At 41.8% G+C, this 18,869-nt stretch overlaps 1 protein-coding gene across 6 annotated transcripts in view; it reads left to right on the top strand.

Moving 5' to 3' along the window:
* The window catches only part of LOC137004313 (cGMP-dependent 3',5'-cyclic phosphodiesterase), a 142,105-nt gene that overhangs the window by 43,098 nt on the left and 80,138 nt on the right, over positions 1-18,869 (top strand). For 2 of the 6 annotated variants that reach the window (XM_067364537.1, XM_067364535.1), the window contains exons 2-3: positions 3,544-3,604; positions 5,692-5,773. In XM_067364537.1, coding sequence (XP_067220638.1) covers positions 5,726-5,773 — 48 coding nt within the window. In that variant the 5' untranslated portion in view covers positions 3,544-3,604; positions 5,692-5,725. Of the gene's footprint in view, positions 1-3,153; positions 3,343-3,543; positions 3,605-5,691; positions 5,774-18,869 lie in introns of those variants that run through there. The other 4 variants (XM_067364532.1, XM_067364534.1, XM_067364536.1 and 1 more) reach the window with 3 other exon arrangements.

Below are 18,869 nucleotides of genomic sequence, written 5' to 3'. Positions count from 1 at the left end.
AGTTAATTTAGCCACTGTGTCAAATAAATACCTAGGATTATGTTTGTTTTCTATTAAGAGATTTGAAAAATAAGTAGATCTAGCATTTCTTATGGCTGTTCTGTACTCAATCATTTTTTCTTTCCACGAAAGGCGAAAAACTTCTAGTTTTGTTTTCTTCCAACTACGTTCAGCTTTTCTAACAGCTCGTTTTAGAGCCCGAGTGTGCTCATCATACCACGGCGTTGGATTAGTTTCCTTAATCTTCTTTAGACGTAAAGGAGCGACCGCATCTAATGTGCTGGAAAAGAGAGAGCCAATAGTTTCTGTTGCAGCATCGAGTTCTTCTATGTTGTCAGGTATACTAAGGCGATGAAACTGCTCGGGGAGATTATTTATAAAGCAATCTTTAGTGGCAGACGTGATTGTTCTACAATATTTATGGCTGGGTGGTGGTTTTGTAGCCTTGGCTAATTGTATTATACACGAGACTAAATAATGATCTGATATATCATCGCTCTGCTGTAGAATTTCAACAGCATCAATATCTATTCCATGCGACAGTATTAGATCTAGGGTATGATTACGACAATGAGTGGGTCCTGACACGTGTTGTTTAACTCCAATAGAGTTTAAAATATCTGCAAATGCCAATCCAAATGCGTCTTTATTATTATCTACATGGATATTAAAATCACCAACAACAAGGACTTTATCCGCAGCCAGTACTAACTCTGATAGAAACTCAGCAAATTCTTTGATAAAGTCAGTATGGTGCCCTGGTGGCCTGTATACAGTAGCCAGCACAAATGTCAACTTACATAATGTTACATAAAGCACCATCACTTCAAAGGAATTATATTTGAAATTCTTTTGAATGATTCTGAATATATTACTATAAATTACAGCAACACCTCCCCCTTTGCCTTTCTGTCGAGGATTGTGTCGATAATCATAACCTTGAGGACTAGATTCATTTAAAGTAATGTAATCGTCTGGTTTTAGCCAGGTTTCTGTCAAACACAGCAAGTCTAGTTTATTGTCTGTGATAATTTCATTTACAATAAGTGCTTTTGAAGAAATAGATCTAATATTCAGTAACCCAAGCTTTATCATTTGTTTATCTGATTTATCTGTGATTTTCATTTTTTGAACATCAATTAAATTTTTACCCTTAAAAGGTTTTGGAAGTTTTTTGTATTTACTAGTTCGCGGTACAGACACAGTCTCTATGTGATAATATCTAGGTGAAAGTGTTTCTATGTGCTGTGAATTATCTGAGTTCTGTGACGTGAGGCGGCTAGCAGACGGTCGGTTTAGCCAGTTTGTCTGCGTCCTGATCTGGGCCCTGGTTTGTCATGTTTCAGCTCTAAGACTATTTGCCAAATTTCTAGAGAGAAGAGCAGCACCATCCCGGGAGGGATGAATACCATCTCTTTTCAACAGATCAGGTCTGCCCCAAAAGCTTTTCCAATTGTCTATGAAACCTATATTATTCTGCGCACACCACTTAGACAGCCAGCCATTGAGTGATGATAACCTGCTAACTATCTCATCACTCCGACGAACAGGAAGAGGGCCAGAACAAATTACTTTTGCTGACATTGAATTTGCGAGTTCACACACCTCTTTAATGTTAATTTTAGTGATCTCCGACTGGCGAAGTCGAACATCATTTGTGCCGACGTGGATAATGATTTTAGAATATTTACGTTTAGCATTTAGCAAATGTGCAGACCTCTTTCATCTCTGGCAACATATTAAATCCCTGAATGCTCCTCTGGCACGTGTGTGAGAACATTATTAATGTTGCTGTACATTCTTCTGTTCTCTGATGTTCCACTATTAAATCAAATCACACTGTACAGGCACACTTAATTTTCTAAATAATTTATGGCTTAGAATCAGTATTCATATTCTTAATCACTATTTTGGCCTTATTTTCCAGTAAAGATATACCACATTTACCATAAAAGCAGAAGCAAATTTACAAAACGGATACACACACACACACATACACACTCAGCATAAATGTGTACACACCCTTTGAAAAGTAACATTTTAAACAATATCTCAATGAACACAAAAACTTTTTCTGACTGGACAACAAAACCAGTCATAAGGGTAAATTTTTGTATAAAATAGATTTATACACCATTTGAAAGCTGAATAATCTTTCCATTGATGTATGGTTTGTCAGGATAGGAGAATATTTGGCTGAGATACAACTATTTGAAAATCTGGAATCTGAGGGTGCAACAAAATCTAAATATTGAGAAAATCACCTTTAAAGTTGTCCAGATGAAGTCCTTAGCAATGCATATCCACTCACAAAAATTAGGTTTTGATATATTTACAGTAGGAAATTTACAAAATATCTTCATGGATCACGATCTTGACTTAATATCCTAATGATTTTTGGCATAAAAGAAAAATCGAACAGTGTATTGTTGGTTATTGCTACAAATATGACTGGATGATTGGATTTTTACAGGTAAATATTATTTACTTTAGTTTATAAAACTCATTCATAATATGAATTTTTGAAGTGCTTTTTAGCAGAATTGTGATATCACTTAATCTCATTGATTATTGTAAAAAATAATCATATTTTTCTGTAGTTAAAAAAGGACAACCTTTTCTATTTTTTTTTTTTTTTTTTTTTTTGTGTGTGCTAATTGCCCAAAATAAGTACATACTTGTGTAAAACAAAATATATTGTTTCTTAAGTTTTCAGAAATGATTGTGCTGTAACAAAGTGTGAATAATTTTCTGGGTAATTCTCCAAAGTAATGTGCCAAATCATCTATCGCTCTATCGTTCTCTCAATTTTGTCATTCTAAAATATTTAGTCATTTTTAGTGCAATTTAACAATTTTTTTTTAGTGCAAATTGCAAAAAATAAGTACAATCCTTTACAAAACAAATATTAGACAGAAAGTATATTGTTTTTAGTTTTCAGAAATAACTGTGCTAAAACAAAATGTGAAATTTTCAAGGCACATAGTTAATTCGTGCCAAATTACATAGACATGTTGGTGTTCAATGATATAAGTGTATACAGAGTAAATTGTCTGAGAGAAACACAGAGGGTTTTAGGACCCTGATGAGCAATAAAATCAGAGGCTTCCCCAGTCGAGAGAGAGAGAGAGAGAGAGAGAGAGAGAGAGGAGAGTGGCTGTGGTGTGTGTGTGCTGTCAGTGTGTTCCCTGCTGAGGGCTCGAGCGCACACCTCTGTGAGACCCGACACGAGTGTGTGTGTGTGTGTGTGTGTGCGAGTGAGTGTGTGCTGGTCTGTGCGGTGCTTTGACACACAGGAGGGAATGACATGAACGCTCATGAGAGGAAGCGAGGAAGAGACCTGTAAGAACACAAGACATGTCTACACACATGCCATCACACACACACACACACACACACACACACGGGGCAGAAGATGGTGGAAGTGAAGCTTCTGTGTGTGTGTGTGTGTGTGTGTGTGAGAGACAGATAGTTAGATAGAGTTGGACAGAAGTGGACAGAGATGAGCGCAGCACCTTCTGATGCTTCTCGTTTGTCTTTCAGACGTGGACAGCAAGTGTTCCTGAGAGCGGACGACACACCTGCTGTCTTACACTCCTTACAGGTAGGAACACCTGTCTATCTATCCATCCATCCATCCGTCGTTCTGTCCATCCATCCATCTTCTGATCACATCTGTCTCGACTGGATTCGTTCCTCTTGATCTCGTCTCACACATTCATGGATGAATCTGAGCTTGTTTTCTTTCTTTAGAGGAAAGACTTGAAGATTAATAGACAGAAAACAGATGAATGATTTACAGAGGAAAGAGGTCGTGTGTGTGTTTGACCTCATCGCAGCTCAGTTCATATCAGCACACTTTCTGATGTTATCTCATTATAAACACACGCAGACAAACACAACCTCACGCAGCATGTGTTGATGTGTGTGTGTGAGTGTGTGTGTTTGCTGTAGGCGTGTACAAAAGGGAAAACCAGTTTAGTCAGTGCTGGTGTTCAGCCAATCAGCTTAAATGACAATGTAACCTGAAGAACACACACACACACACACACTCACACACACACAGCTCACGCTCTGGGTTTCTGTTCCTCACTGAGTTTATAAGGTAAATCCTTCAAATCATGAAATAACTCCAAAGAATCCCTTATATGGACTCTGAGGGAGAGAGAGATACTGAAGATCCCTCGTGTGTGTGTGTGTGTGTGTGTTTCATTCTCTGAAGTGTTTGTTCAGTATCATTAAGTACAGCATTACTTATCAAAAACTACAGCGTTTCTCATCTTGTTTAATAAAAACATGTAAAAAATCTTGATTTCCAGTATCTAAACATGCTTAAATCAAGATACATTTACTGGAGCAGAGAAATTCCCTGAAAAAAGACTCCATCTGCAGATATTTGTTCTCGTTTTAAGTAAAAACTCACTTAATTTTTCAGTGAACGTCCTCCTCCTCCAGTAAACGCATCTTGATTTTAGAATGTTTCGATGTTTTTGCTGGAAAACAAGAGAAGTCATTTGTGTCGCAGTGTAAAATCACTGTTGCATTAAAAACATCAGTGGTCATAGCAGAGATGTGATTAGTTAAGGCTGTGCCGGCTTGTGTTTGTGTGGATATCACAGAACTGATAGTATTTGAGATCACGGCTGATGTGTGTGTCCGTGTTTTAAGCGTGTGTGTGAAGGGCTGGTACACACACACACACACACACACACGTGAATAAACGAGGCGGATGTTTTCAGGTCAGACCGCAGCGGTCAAACGCGGACGTACGTCACCTTTCCTTTCCTAAACGCCCTGCGACTCTGTGTGTGTCAGAAAGACTCATTAGCATAAAGTGAACAAGGCAGTGATGTTATCACCTCAGAGAGAAGAAAGAGAAGATGATAGAGGAGGACGACGGGTGAAGGACGGATGGAGAGAGGGATAAATAGATCACAAACCAACGGAGGACAGATCAGGAATGAAAGGAGCCCATTACAAGATTAGATAATGTGACACTGAGAGACAGACTGATATATGCAGAGAGACAGAGACGTGTGTGTGTGTGTGTGTGTGTGTGTGTGTGTGTGTGTGTGTGTGTGTGTGTGTGTGTGTGTGTGTGTGTGTGTGTGCGTGTGTGTGTGTGTGTGTGTGTGTGTGTGTGAGATCTGTCTTTCCTGTCTGGAGGTGCTTTGGGTTTGTTGTGTCCGGTGTCACATGTGACCCGCTGTGTGTCTCACCCTGAAGATCCAGACAATATGAGAGGTTAATCTACTGTCAGAAACACACACACACACACACACACACACACACACACACACACACACACACACACACACACACACACACACACACACACACACACACACACACACACACACACACACACACACACACACACACACACACACACACACACACACACACACACACACACACACACACACACACACACACACACACACTCACACACACACACACACACAGCGCAGATGTGCTGCATTTGCATCTTAACAGAGACAGAAAGTGAGAATGAGAAGAGAACTGCTGCTGTCAGCCGTCTCTATCTCTCTCTGTGTGTGTGTGTGTGTGTGTGTGTGTGTGTGTGTGACAGCTGTGTTAAAGCAGGCGTCCACTGAGCGCGCTCAGTTCTCTTATCGTTTGGTCTCTCTCTCTCTCTCTCTGCATCACGCTGTTCTTCTCGTTTAACAGCGCTGAGTGTGTATCAGAGATCCAGAGAAAGCCAATGCAGCGGCACGTTCACTTCAGAGACACACGCCACGATGCAGTAGAGGTACGACACACACACACACACACACGTTTACATATATACACACAAACATAACATTTATTAAAAGATATGATGCATTTCGAATTGTATTACTAAATTTATAATCATTATTAATTTATAATACTTATAATACTCCTCTAATGCATTATAGACAGGCTTCAATTACAGTGTTATATATACACAATAAAATTCACTTTGGATTTTAATATGCAAATACTTACAGTGGACCTATTACGCTCTATTATATCAGTCTCTGGTGTCTCCAGAATGTGAAGTTTCAGCTCAAAATCCCCCACAGATCATTTATTATAGCTTGTCAAATTTGAGCAAAAACACGCCGTTTTTGTGTGTGTCCCTTTAAATGCAAATGAGCTGCTCCTTTCCAGAAGAGGGCGGAGCTTTAACAGCTCAACAACAACAAAGCTGGAGAATCTCACGCAGACAAAATGAGGAAAGTGTTCAGCCTTACATTGTTCAAACCGGAGTCGACACTGATGGAGAGACTCAGGAAGAAGTTACAACTTTTAGACGTTTCTGAATGTTAGTGGATAAATTGATGTAGTTGCTGTGGAGTTGATTCAACTCATCCACTAGCATGTGCCGTCATGTTCATCTTTTGTGTTGAATTGACCCTCGTTTGTGAAGCAGTCCGGCGTAAATTGACGGCATGACAACAACACTCGACTACAACAACTCTTCCTCTTCTCTAAAGCAGCCCAACATGGCCCCGCCCCCTTTGTTGAGTGTTCTCGGGGGCGGGGTTTATGTAAATTTGTAGGGTTTGTGATGTCACTTGTTGTAGTCCATACCAGCCGTTTCTGTAAAATAAAAAATATCTCTCTTTGCATTGAACTTTGAGCATCGTAACTTTGCAGATGTTGTTTATGATCAAACAGCAACATTACACACTAACTAAAGTTAAAAAAGTTAAATCATAATCAACCACCCCTTTAACTGAAGCCTGTCTATAATGCAATATATTCTGTCATTATATTTAAAACTTTAATTCTCTTAATTTTTATACTTTTTTTACAAATGAGAACGTTGCTTTTTTAAGGTTTAGCTCATATCTTGGTACAAATTTGTCCCCAAAACATGTTTACGTAGGTACACAAACACACACACACACACACAAACACAAACACACACACACACACACACACACACACACTGGTGGTGTGTGTCTCTGATCAGCTGACTCTCTCTCTGTGTTTGAAGTTTTTGGAACAGTTTCATTATAACACTTTCATTCACACATTCACGTGTTTTCAGTGTCTGTTGATCAGAAGCTTCATCGTCTCTAATTAACTCATTAATACTGAGATCTGACTCCGCCCACTGTTCTCACTGCCCCTCGTTAAGAGCTCCATCGATCAACACTGAACTCTAAAAGCCTTCTGTCCATAATGAATATATTCATATTTAATTGTCATTAATGAAAGTGAAGAGATATTACATCATAGAGTGAACCTGTCTTTACGTATATATATATATTCTAGTCACCTTCTGACGTCTTCTTTCAGAGATTGTGTCATGAAAACATTCACACACAGTCAAATATCACTCATTCTTTCAGTGATGATCAATACACTGATTAAATCATTGATCAAGTCGATTTATTGTCTAGTGTTTTGCACAACACACTTTGTGTCAAAGCAGCTTTAAAAGAGCCTCTTCTGCTCACCAAAGCTGACTGATTTGATCAAAAATATAGTAAAATTGTGAAATATTCTTATAATGTAAATCAGCTGTTTTCTGTGTGAATATATAGTAAAGTGTAATTTATTCCTGTGATCAAAGCTGAATTTTCATTATCTTCAGTGTCACATGATCCTTCAGAAATCATTCTGATATGATGATTTGATACTCAAGAAACATTTCTGATTATTATCAATGTTTGGACGGTCGGTGTGTGTTTGTTTCTCGTGTTCATGAGTGACAATATTCCCACTGTTTTCCTGATGCCAGAAGAACACATTACTATGGATAGAGAGAGAAAGAGATGAGAAGACGAAACGCAGATGATGTGGAAAATGTTCTCCATCATCACCTTTTGCTCTCCTTTTCCCATCAGTATGTTTTTCTGCTCGCTCCATCTCGGACCTTCATATCCTCTGCGGTTTCATCCGTGTCCCTCCGGGGATGTAATTACTTCTTATTCTTTTTCGCTCTCCCTTTCTCTTCCTGCTGACAAATCGCAGTGCGTTACGCTCTGTCGCGTGCAGCGGTTCGTCTGTTGCTGTAGTAGTAATAATCTTACACGGTTCTTTTCACGGGTTTTCATTCAGTTTTCAGTTGTTTACTCTGAAAGGTTTCTGCACAATCAAAAGAAACAAAATAAACTCCAGTTCATGTTTTTTTTTACAGCTTAAAGACTAATTAATATCTTGAAATAATATTTGTTTTAATCTATCTATCTAGCTGTAGTAAAATGGCTGTTTTAATTCATCAGTTGTACGTATTGTTTAATTATACATTTCGCTCTTAAAAAAATGCTGTCTTATTCAGTAATTTGTCTTGTTTTAATGTAAAAATATTAATATATCACTAATATCAAATATCAATAATGAATATAATAAAAATAAAAATAAATTCACTTGAGACTTGTTTTTTAATTTAGTTTTTGTATTTATATTGTATATAAAATAAATATTATAATTTTAATAAAATAATATAAAAAATATTTTACATAAAATATAAAAATATAGAAAAGGAAATTTAAAAATATGTTTGATTTTGAAAAAACACCCTGATTTTTGTATGTAATTTTTAAAATATATACATTGAATATTGACATTTATTCCTTCATTTCAGCAAAGCAGTTCATCCTAACAAACAAACATGCTCAAAACACTCCAGTTCTCTTGATTTAAGGATGTTTTTCACTGATAAAGAGGAGTGTTTTTGTGTCAAAGGTCATGTCGATGCAGTACTCTAGATAACTGAATCCCATGATGCATTAGTAGCTGTAGTGATCAGATAGTTTTGTGTGATTATTGATGTCGGGTGTGTTTCTCTAAGCTCTTGTTGTCTGATTATTCAGCAGATGGTTTGTGATCCGCTGCGACATTTTCTGGCATTCATTTGTTTCATTCCAGGGATGTCAGTATCTGGTGATGAATCAGACCGTCTGGGATTCAAACCCAAAACTTCTGACGTCTGGATTAGTGTGTGTGTGTGTGTGTGTGTGTGTGTGTGGTCGTATGTAATTTCTCTGGAAGTCTTGACGCTTTAAGTGTCTCTGGTACGTCTTCACAACCCCAGATCTTGAGCACGTAGCGACACACACACACTCACAAACACACACACTGTGCCATCTGCTGCGCTCACTGTGAGCCAGGGAAACAGATGACATGATGGAGAGAAATGTTACACACGTCTGTAGAGTGACATAAAACTCACAATTGATTTATTATATATTTATTTAGTGTGTATATGATGCATTTTTGATATGCATTATAATGAATTATGAATACAGTTTTAATACATTATACAGACAGGCTTCAGTTGCAAAAATGTATGTACATTTCTGAACAAAGTATTATAATGAGAGTTTCGTACAACACTAGGACAGACGGACTGAATCACAGAAGAGAGAAACACAATCAGAGAAAGACAGTGTTTGTTTGGGAGTGTTTTCTGCAGTGCTGTGCTTGTGTTTGTTCATTATGAACACACTCTTGTGTTTTGTGGTCAATATCATGACTAGGTTTCATAAAGACTGTAAACTGCACATCACACACAAATCACCTTTCTTATTTCGTATTTCTGGCCGATGATTTCCTGTCTGTGTTTCATGCTATTGAGATCTATATGTACTGTACATTATTACAGCTACTGATGCAGAGATGAAGCAAACAATCCATACGCTCCGAAAGTCTGTTTCACTGCAGGCATGGAAATTAAAATGCTCTTTTAAAATCCATAAAACTTTTTCCACTGTTTGCCTTTCAGCCTGTCTGTCTCTCCATCTGTCTGTCTGTCTCTCCGTCCGTCTGTCTGTCTCTCCATCTGTCTGTCTGTCTGTCTGTCCGTCTGTCTGTCTGTCTGTCTGTCCGTCTGTCTGTCTCTCCATCTGTCTGTCTGTCTGTCTGTCCGTCTGTCTGTCTCTCCATCTGTCTGTCTGTCTCTCCATCTGTCTGTCTGTCTGTCTGTCCGTCTGTCTGTCTGTCTGTCTGTCCGTCTGTCTGTCTCTCCATCTGTCTGTCTGTCTGTCTGTCCGTCTGTCTGTCTCTCCATCTGTCTGTCTGTCTGTCTGTCCGTCTGTCTGTCTCTCCATCTGTCTGTCTGTCTGTCTGTCCGTCTGTCTGTCTGTCTGTCTGTCCGTCTGTCTGTCTCTCCATCTGTCTGTCTGTCTGTCTGTCCGTCTGTCTGTCTCTCCATCTGTCTGTCTGTCTCTCCATCTGTCTGTCTGTCTGTCTGTCCGTCTGTCTGTCTGTCTGTCTGTCCGTCTGTCTGTCTCTCCATCTGTCTGTCTGTCTGTCTGTCCGTCTGTCTGTCTCTCCATCTGTCTGTCTGTCTGTCTGTCCGTCTGTCTGTCTCTCCATCTGTCTGTCTGTCTCTCCGTCCGTCTGTCTGTCTCTCCGTCTGTCTGTCTGTCTCTCCGTCCGTCTGTCTGTCTCTCCATCTGTCTATCCGTCCGTCTGTCTGTCTGTCTCTCCGTCTGTCTGTCTCTCCATCTCTCCATCTGTCTCTCTGTCTGTCTGTCTGTCTGTCTCTCTGTCCGTCTGTCTGTCTCTCCATCTGTCTATCCGTCCGTCTGTCTGTCTGTCTGTCTCTCCGTCTGTCTGTCTCTCCATCTCTCCATCTGTCTCTCCGTCTGTCTGTCTCTCCATCTGTCTGTCTCTCCATCTGTCTGTCTGTCCGTCTGTCTGTCTCTCCATCTGTCCGTCTCTCCATCTGTCTGTCTCTCCATCTGTCTGTCTCTCCATCTGTCTGTCTCTCTGTCTGTCTGTCTGTCTGTCTCCATCTGTCTATCCGTCCGTCTGTCTGTCTGTCTCTCCATCTGTCTGTCTCTCTGTCTGTCTGTCTGTCTGTCTCCATCTGTCTGTCTGTCTGTCTCTCCATCTGTCTGTCTGTCCGTCTGTCTGTCTCTCCATCTGTCTGTCTCTCCATCTGTCTGTCTCTCCATCTGTCTGTCTGTCCGTCTGTCTGTCTCTCCATCTGTCTGTCTCTCCATCTGTCTGTCTGTCTCTCTGTCTGTCTGTCTCTCCATCTGTCTGTCTCTCCATCTGTCTGTCTGTCTGTCTCTCCGTCCATCTGTCTGTCTCTCCGTCTGTCTCTCTGTCTGTCTGTCTCTCCGTCCGTCTGTCTCTCCATCTGTCTGTGTCTCCGTCTGTCTCTCTGTCTGTCTGTCTGTCTCTCCATCTGTCTGTCTCTCCGTCTGTCTGTCTCTCCATCTGTCTGTCTGTCTCTCCGTCCATCTGTCTGTCTCTCCGTCTGTCTCTCTGTCTGTCTGTCTCTCCGTCCGTCTGTCTCTCCATCTGTCTGTGTCTCCGTCTGTCTCTCTGTCTGTCTGTCTGTCTCTCCATCTGTCTGTCTCTCCGTCTGTCTGTCTCTCCATCTGTCTGTCTGTCTCTCCGTCCGTCTGTCTGTCTCTCCGTCTGTCTCTCTGTCTGTCTGTCTCTCCGTCCGTCTGTCTCTCCATCTGTCTGTCTCTCCGTCTGTCTGTCTCTCCATCTGTCTGTCTGTCTCTCCGTCCATCTGTCTGTCTCTCCGTCTGTCTCTCTGTCTGTCTGTCTCTCCGTCCGTCTGTCTCTCCATCTGTCTGTCTCTCCGTCTGTCTGTCTCTCCGTCTGTCTGTCTGTCTCTCCGTCCGTCTGTCTGTCTCTCCATCTGTCTATCCGTCCGTCTGTCTGTCTGTCTCTCCGTCTGTCTGTCTCTCCATCTCTCCATCTGTCTCTCTGTCTGTCTGTCTGTCTGTCTCTCTGTCCGTCTGTCTGTCTCTCCATCTGTCTATCCGTCCGTCTGTCTGTCTGTCTGTCTCTCCGTCTGTCTGTCTCTCCATCTCTCCATCTGTCTCTCCGTCTGTCTGTCTCTCCATCTGTCTGTCTCTCCATCTGTCTGTCTGTCCGTCTGTCTGTCTCTCCATCTGTCCGTCTCTCCATCTGTCTGTCTCTCCATCTGTCTGTCTCTCCATCTGTCTGTCTCTCCATCTGTCTGTCTGTCCGTCTGTCTGTCTCTCCATCTGTCCGTCTCTCCATCTGTCTGTCTCTCTGTCTGTCTGTCTCTCCATCTGTCTATCCGTCCGTCTGTCTGTCTGTCTCTCCATCTGTCTGTCTCTCTGTCTGTCTGTCTGTCTGTCTCCATCTGTCTGTCTGTCTGTCTCTCCATCTGTCTGTCTGTCCGTCTGTCTGTCTCTCCATCTGTCTGTCTCTCCATCTGTCTGTCTCTCCATCTGTCTGTCTGTCCGTCTGTCTGTCTCTCCATCTGTCTGTCTCTCCATCTGTCTGTCTCTCCATCTGTCTGTCTGTCTCTCTGTCTGTCTGTCTCTCCATCTGTCTGTCTCTCCATCTGTCTGTCTGTCTCTCCGTCCATCTGTCTGTCTCTCCGTCTGTCTCTCTGTCTGTCTGTCTCTCCGTCCGTCTGTCTCTCCATCTGTCTGTGTCTCCGTCTGTCTCTCTGTCTGTCTGTCTGTCTCTCCATCTGTCTGTCTCTCCGTCTGTCTGTCTCTCCATCTGTCTGTCTGTCTCTCCGTCCATCTGTCTGTCTCTCCGTCTGTCTCTCTGTCTGTCCGTCTCTCCGTCCGTCTGTCTCTCCATCTGTCTGTGTCTCCGTCTGTCTCTCTGTCTGTCTGTCTCTCCATCTGTCTGTCTCTCCGTCTGTCTGTCTCTCCATCTGTCTGTCTGTCTCTCCGTCCGTCTGTCTGTCTCTCCGTCTGTCTCTCTGTCTGTCTGTCTCTCCGTCCGTCTGTCTCTCCATCTGTCTGTCTCTCCGTCTGTCTGTCTCTCCATCTGTCTGTCTGTCTCTCCGTCCATCTGTCTGTCTCTCCGTCTGTCTCTCTGTCTGTCTGTCTCTCCGTCCGTCTGTCTCTCCATCTGTCTGTCTGTCTCTCCGTCCGTCTGTCTGTCTCTCCATCTGTCTCTCTGTCTGTCTCTCCATCTGTCTGTCTCTCCGTCTGTCTGTGTCTCCGTCCGTCTGTCTCTCCATCTGTCTGTCTGTCTGTCTGTCTCTCCATCTGTCTGTCTGTCTTTCCATCCGTCTGTCTCTCCATCTGTCTGTCTGTCCATCTGTCTGTCTCTCCATCTGTCTCTGTCTCTCCGTCCGTCTGTCTGTCTCTCCATCTGTCTCTGTCTCTCCGTCCGTCTGTCTGTCTCTCCGTCCGTCTGTCTCTCCATCTGTCTGTCTCTCCATCTGTCTGTCTGTCCGTCTGTCTTTCTCTCCATCTGTCTGTCTGTCCATCAGTCTGTCTCTCCGTCTGTCTGTCTCTCCGTCTGTCTGTCTGTCCGTCTGTCTGTCTCTCCATCTGTCTGTCTGTCCATCAGTCTGTCTCTCCGTCTGTCTGTCTGTCCGTCTGTCTGTCTCTCCATCTGTCTGTCTGTCCATCAGTCTGTCTCTTCATCTGTCTCTGTCTCTCCATCCATCTGTCTGTCTGTCTCTCCGTCCGTCTGTCTCTATGTCTCTCCCTCTGTCTGTCTCTCCTTCTGTCTGTCTGTCTCTCCGTCCGTCTGTCTCTCTGTCTCTCCATCTGTCTGTCTCTCCATCTGTCTCTCCATCTGTCTCTCCGTCTGTCTGTCTCTCCTTCTGTCTGTCTGTCTCTCTGTCCGTCTGTCTCTCTGTCTCTCCATCTGTCTGTCTGTCCATCTGTCTGTCTCTTCATTTGTCTGTCTGTCTCTCCATCTGTCTGTCTCTTCATCTGTCTGTCTCTCCATCCATCTGTCTGTCTCTCTGTCTGTCTGTCTTTCCATCTGTCTCTCCATTTGTCTGTCTGTCTCTCCGTCCGTCTGTCTGTCTCTCCGTCCATCTGTCTGTCTCTCCGTCTGTCTGTCTCTCCATCCGTCTGTCTGTCTATCCATCCGTCTGTCTATCTCTCCATCTGTATGTCTTTCCGTCTGTCTGTCTCTCCATCTGTATGTCTTTCCGTCTGTCTGTCTCTCCATCTGTCTCTCCGTCTGTCTCTCCGTCTGTCTCTCCATCCATCTGTCTGTCTCTCTGTCTGTCTCTCTTTCCATCTGTCTCTCCATTTGTCTGTCTGTCTCTCCGTCCATCTGTCTGTCTCTCCGTCTGTCTGTCTCTCCATCTGTATGTCTTTCCATCTGTCTGTCTCTCCATCTGTCTCTCCGTCTGTCTCTCCGTCTGTCTCTCCATCCATCTGTCTGTCTCTCTTTCCATCTGTCTCTCCATTTGTCTGTCTGTCTCTCCGTCTGTCTGTCTCTCCATCTGTATGTCTTTCTGTCTGTCTGTCTCTCCATCTGTCTCTCCGTCTGTCTGTCTGTCTGTCTCTCCATCTGTCTCTCCATCTGTCTGTCTGTCTGTCTGTCTCTCCATCTGTCTCTCCGTCTGTCTGTCTGTCTGTCTCTCCGTCTGTCTGTCTGTCTGTCCGTCCATCTGTCTGTCTCTCCGTCTGTCTGTCTCTCCATCCGTCTGTCTGTCTATCCATCCGTCTGTCTATCTCTCCATCTGTATGTCTTTCCGTCTGTCTGTCTCTCCATCTGTATGTCTTTCCGTCTGTCTGTCTCTCCATCTGTCTCTCCGTCTGTCTCTCCGTCTGTCTCTCCATCCATCTGTCTGTCTCTCTGTCTGTCTCTCTTTCCATCTGTCTCTCCATTTGTCTGTCTGTCTCTCCGTCCATCTGTCTGTCTCTCCGTCTGTCTGTCTCTCCATCTGTATGTCTTTCTGTCTGTCTGTCTCTCCATCTGTCTCTCCGTCTGTCTGTCTGTCTGTCTCTCCATCTGTCTCTCCGTCTGTCTCTCCATCTGTCTGTCTGTCTGTCTGTCTCTCCATCTGTCTCTCCGTCTGTCTGTCTGTCTGTCTCTCCGTCTGTCTTTCCATCTGTCTGTCTGTCTCTCTCTCCATCTGTCTCTCCATCCGTCTGTCTCTCCGTCCGTCTGTCTCTCTGACTGTCTGTCTCTCCGTCCGTCTGTCTATCTGTCTCTCTGTCTGTCTCTCCGTCTGTCTGTCTCTCCATCTGTCTTTCTGTCTCTTTTCTACCATCATTGTTGTTCTGGCCTGATTGACGGTAAAATCTCTATGCAGTTTCACATAACCAGTCATTTTTTTCTTAATCACTTCACAGATCTTGTCATTTATAGATGTTTGTATCTGCAGTGAATAACAATTCTTGATGTTAACATAATCATTTCTGATTTCTTAAGATCAGCTGTTTATTTCATGTTTATTAAATTCTAAATCAACACAAAACACAATACAAAAACAGCGTTTCTTCATGATTGGCTTTTCAAACTCAACAATTCTTAAATCAAACAAATAAAGTGCAGAGCTAATTCAAACAATGCAACTCTTCAGTGTGAATTGATGTGGTGTTCAAGTATTCAGTTTTAAAGTTAATTGGCTCAACTGGTCTGTGTTTCCAAAATAATTAGATTTTTTTAAGTACAACAGCAGAAAACACTAATTAGTACTGCATAAATGATAAATGGCATCAATAAATCAGATGTTTTTTTTCTCAAATGCTTAAATACTATATATATAATGCATGCTTAATTATAATCAGTCATGTTCTCATGAATAAAAGTAACTGCAGTACACTACAATACATAATCACTTTTTTTATTTTAATTATATTAAAATATGTTATATAGTTATTTAGTACACACACACATATATATATATATATATATATATATATATATATATATATATATATATATATATATATATATATATATATATATATATATATATGTTGTTTGAGAAACATTAAAAACATTAAAAACAGCTCATAGTTCATTACCAGGTCAGTAATTCTTCTCTAGACTTTTAACTATTAGACAAGTTCATATTCCTTAAGTTCATTTCTGATTTTTAATCGGTTCTGTTTCTTTCTTCGTTTCCTTGAACTTGCGAATCTCATTATTCTTAATGTTGTGTATGTATGTGTGTGTTCTTTGCTTTTTCTTGTTGTGTATTTTGCTTTTAAACTTGAAAAAAACTCAAGCCTGAACTTGGAGGAAAAAGCAGCTTTTGAAATCTCATTTTTTCATTAACAGAGCGAGCGATTCGACAGAGTGCTCTTAATCAAACCTCCATTCAGAGGAGAAAGAAAAGCATAGGCATTCAGTGCGTGAGCTGAGGTGAAGAGGTTTAAAACTGATTTCAAGGCAATACCATTTCTGAAAAACTTATATGACTCCATATTCTTTCAAAAGACGTACATTTCAAGTTATGAACTGATTTTTTTGGGGTTCCAGCTACCAGTCAGGTTTGAAACATTGAAAACAAACACACTGACCTCGAAGTTACTGAAAGCTATCATTTTTACTGTAAGTTTTAGCAGTAGATGCTGTCGTTCGTTGTTGTAGGTTCAGAGCTGAGCTCAGGTGAAGACGTGAATCTGGAAACGTTAAGTAAGATACCATCTGGCACGCACTTTAATATGAACAAAAGACACAGAGGACTTTACTCCAAAAACAATCGCAAATATAAACAAAGAACAATAATCCAGCAGCAGCAGCTTCTCTCGCAGGAAATCTGGAGTAGTTGAACAAGCAGCACAGGTCCTTCCTGTTTGAGAATGTGTGTTCTTAAAGAGGCCCTATTATGCCCTTTAAGTCTTGGGGCCCTATCATACACCCGGCGCAATGCGGCGCCAGGCGTGACGCAAGTGTTTTTTGCTAGTTTCAGCCCTGCGCAGTTATCGTTTCCACATCCTGCGCCATGTTGTTCAAATAGCAAATGCATTTGTGCCCATTTGTGCGCCCATGGGCATGCTGGTCTGAAAACGAGGTGTGTTCAGGTGCATTGTTGGCGTGTTGCTATTTTGAGGCAGCTGAAAAAGACTGCGCCACTGACCAACTGAAACCTGGTCTAAAGTCAATGGAGCAATATTTGTTTTGTTATTTAAAGAGTGTGTTAGTAATATGGGCCTATGTGGGTGCACAACGCAAGTACACTCTGCACCCTAAGTGCACTTGCGCTTTAGACCATGTGCTTAGATCATTAAAATAGGGCCTTTGATGTTGTTTTTGGGCTCTACTAGACTGAATGTTGATTATTTTCCCCATATTCTCCATTGTTGCAGCTCCTCTCTTCCCAGTCTGTCAGTAACGCTCTGTTTAGTTCCTATCTCTATGAAGCCCCGCCTTCTGAAAAGCACAATGTGCTCTGATTGGTCGGCTGGAGTAGTGTGTTGTGATTGGTGTTTGGGAAATGTCCCGCCCCTTACCATAATTGCTAACTAACTCAACCAGGCCCCGCCCCTTTATTCTGCATATGAATTATTTAAATGAGGAATATTGTGAAGAAAACTCAAGACTACAATGGAGGCGTTTCAGGGAGTTCGGAAACACTGACACTGATATAGAGAAGAACTCCCGCTGGAGGGACTTTAGAAACCTTTTTAATGATCAAACAGCAATATTACACACTAAAGACGCATGAACATGGAGAAAAGGAAGGATAGGTCCTCTTTAAAGAAAGATTTCTTTTTAAAGGTTTTCCTCAGAAGTAGGTCTCAGCAGTCGGTCTGCCTGTGTGTTTTAATTGAGACATTTCTGGAACATTTCTCATGTTATTTATGTATGTCTCCTTCATTGCAAACATGTTCTTGGCAGACACTTACTTAGAGCAACTTAGAGCAGAAATAAGTGTAACAGATCATTCAGACGGGCAGCGCTGCATGATATATAAGAGCTCAGAGATTAGTGTGGATCTGGTATCATTAAAGACGAGTCGAGCTTCAGTGTCACAGCACGTAGAACAGCCACAGATGAATATGAATATAATTATAGTTTAGGTTAAAAAAAGAGTGATAGTTATGGATGTGGGAAATAATGTGGATACAGTTTCATTTAAATCAAAAATGAATAGTTGCTTCAATTTATTTTTTTATTACTTTGCAATGATATATTTGCTCTTATCAGTTCTGCTCTACTTATCTGTGATTGATTACTCACGTCTGATTCCCCACTAATGAAGAAGACTGACCCAGAAACGCATGGCCTCATGGGATTTGTAGTCCACCTGACCCTTCATTCGCCCTCATACTCTGAGCCAATTATTAGACTTTCATACCAGAGTTATTGAGTCACTGTGTGATGATGAATCTGATGACACGCTTGACTCATCTGAGGATTTGACTGGCTCGTCATGTTCAGGATTTGTAATTGATCGTCTTGTGTGCCGGAGTCTCGCAGGGCCAGATTTAACGTCATTGGAAAGTCCGAAATCTGGAACCAGTGACGCCAAAGTCACAGACTGGCAGGCAAAACAATGGTAGATCATAATTTTACAGTATTCATTTACAAAATATTCTAAAAAGCTTGAGTCATGTGACTCAAAACATTCTTAAATGAAAAGCATGTGATGTCATGTGAAAACTATGTATTGTAAATATAGCAATAGGATGTACCGCATGTTAGTTTAATGTCTTCAGGTGTTCACAGAATAGATCACAACTGTTAGATTGTCAGTTTTATGGTTGGCACGATGAAAGATGTTGTACACCTCTCTTTTTCTCTCTCTCTCGCTCTCTCTCTCGTAAAGAGTTTTAACAGATGTGGTTTAACTGTAGTTTAGAGGCTCATTAAAGAATCTGTCTATTTCTTCCACTGAGATTTATGCACTGCTAAAATACATTAGCCGAAAAGAATCACCTCTGCTTCACACTGGTTGAGCAGCTCGTATATGATGCTTAATGTAGCTGTGTGTGTGTGTGTGTGTGTGTGTGTGTGTGGTTGGAGGTGCATGAGGAGGTGTTGCGTCCTCAAACCACAAACTCCTGCATTATGGTGAAAGAAGAGAGGAATGAGTGTGAGGAAACGTAGCGTCGCTCACTGTCAAGCCATACATCATGTGACCCAGAAATTGAGGAAACTGCTCAAGGAAGGAGCTGTACGTGGACCGTCTGCTGAGGATCAGCTCACTCCATCTCTGGGTTGCCCATCTCAGGGGTGTTGTTTCACCGACTGCTTAGAGGGTT

The sequence above is a fragment of the Chanodichthys erythropterus genome, chromosome 17 (assembly GCF_024489055.1).
Source record: "Chanodichthys erythropterus isolate Z2021 chromosome 17, ASM2448905v1, whole genome shotgun sequence".
Lineage (NCBI taxonomy): Eukaryota > Metazoa > Chordata > Actinopteri > Cypriniformes > Xenocyprididae > Chanodichthys > Chanodichthys erythropterus.
The sequence above is the reverse complement of the archived record's forward strand: the minus strand, read 5'-3'. Positions and strand labels throughout refer to the sequence as shown.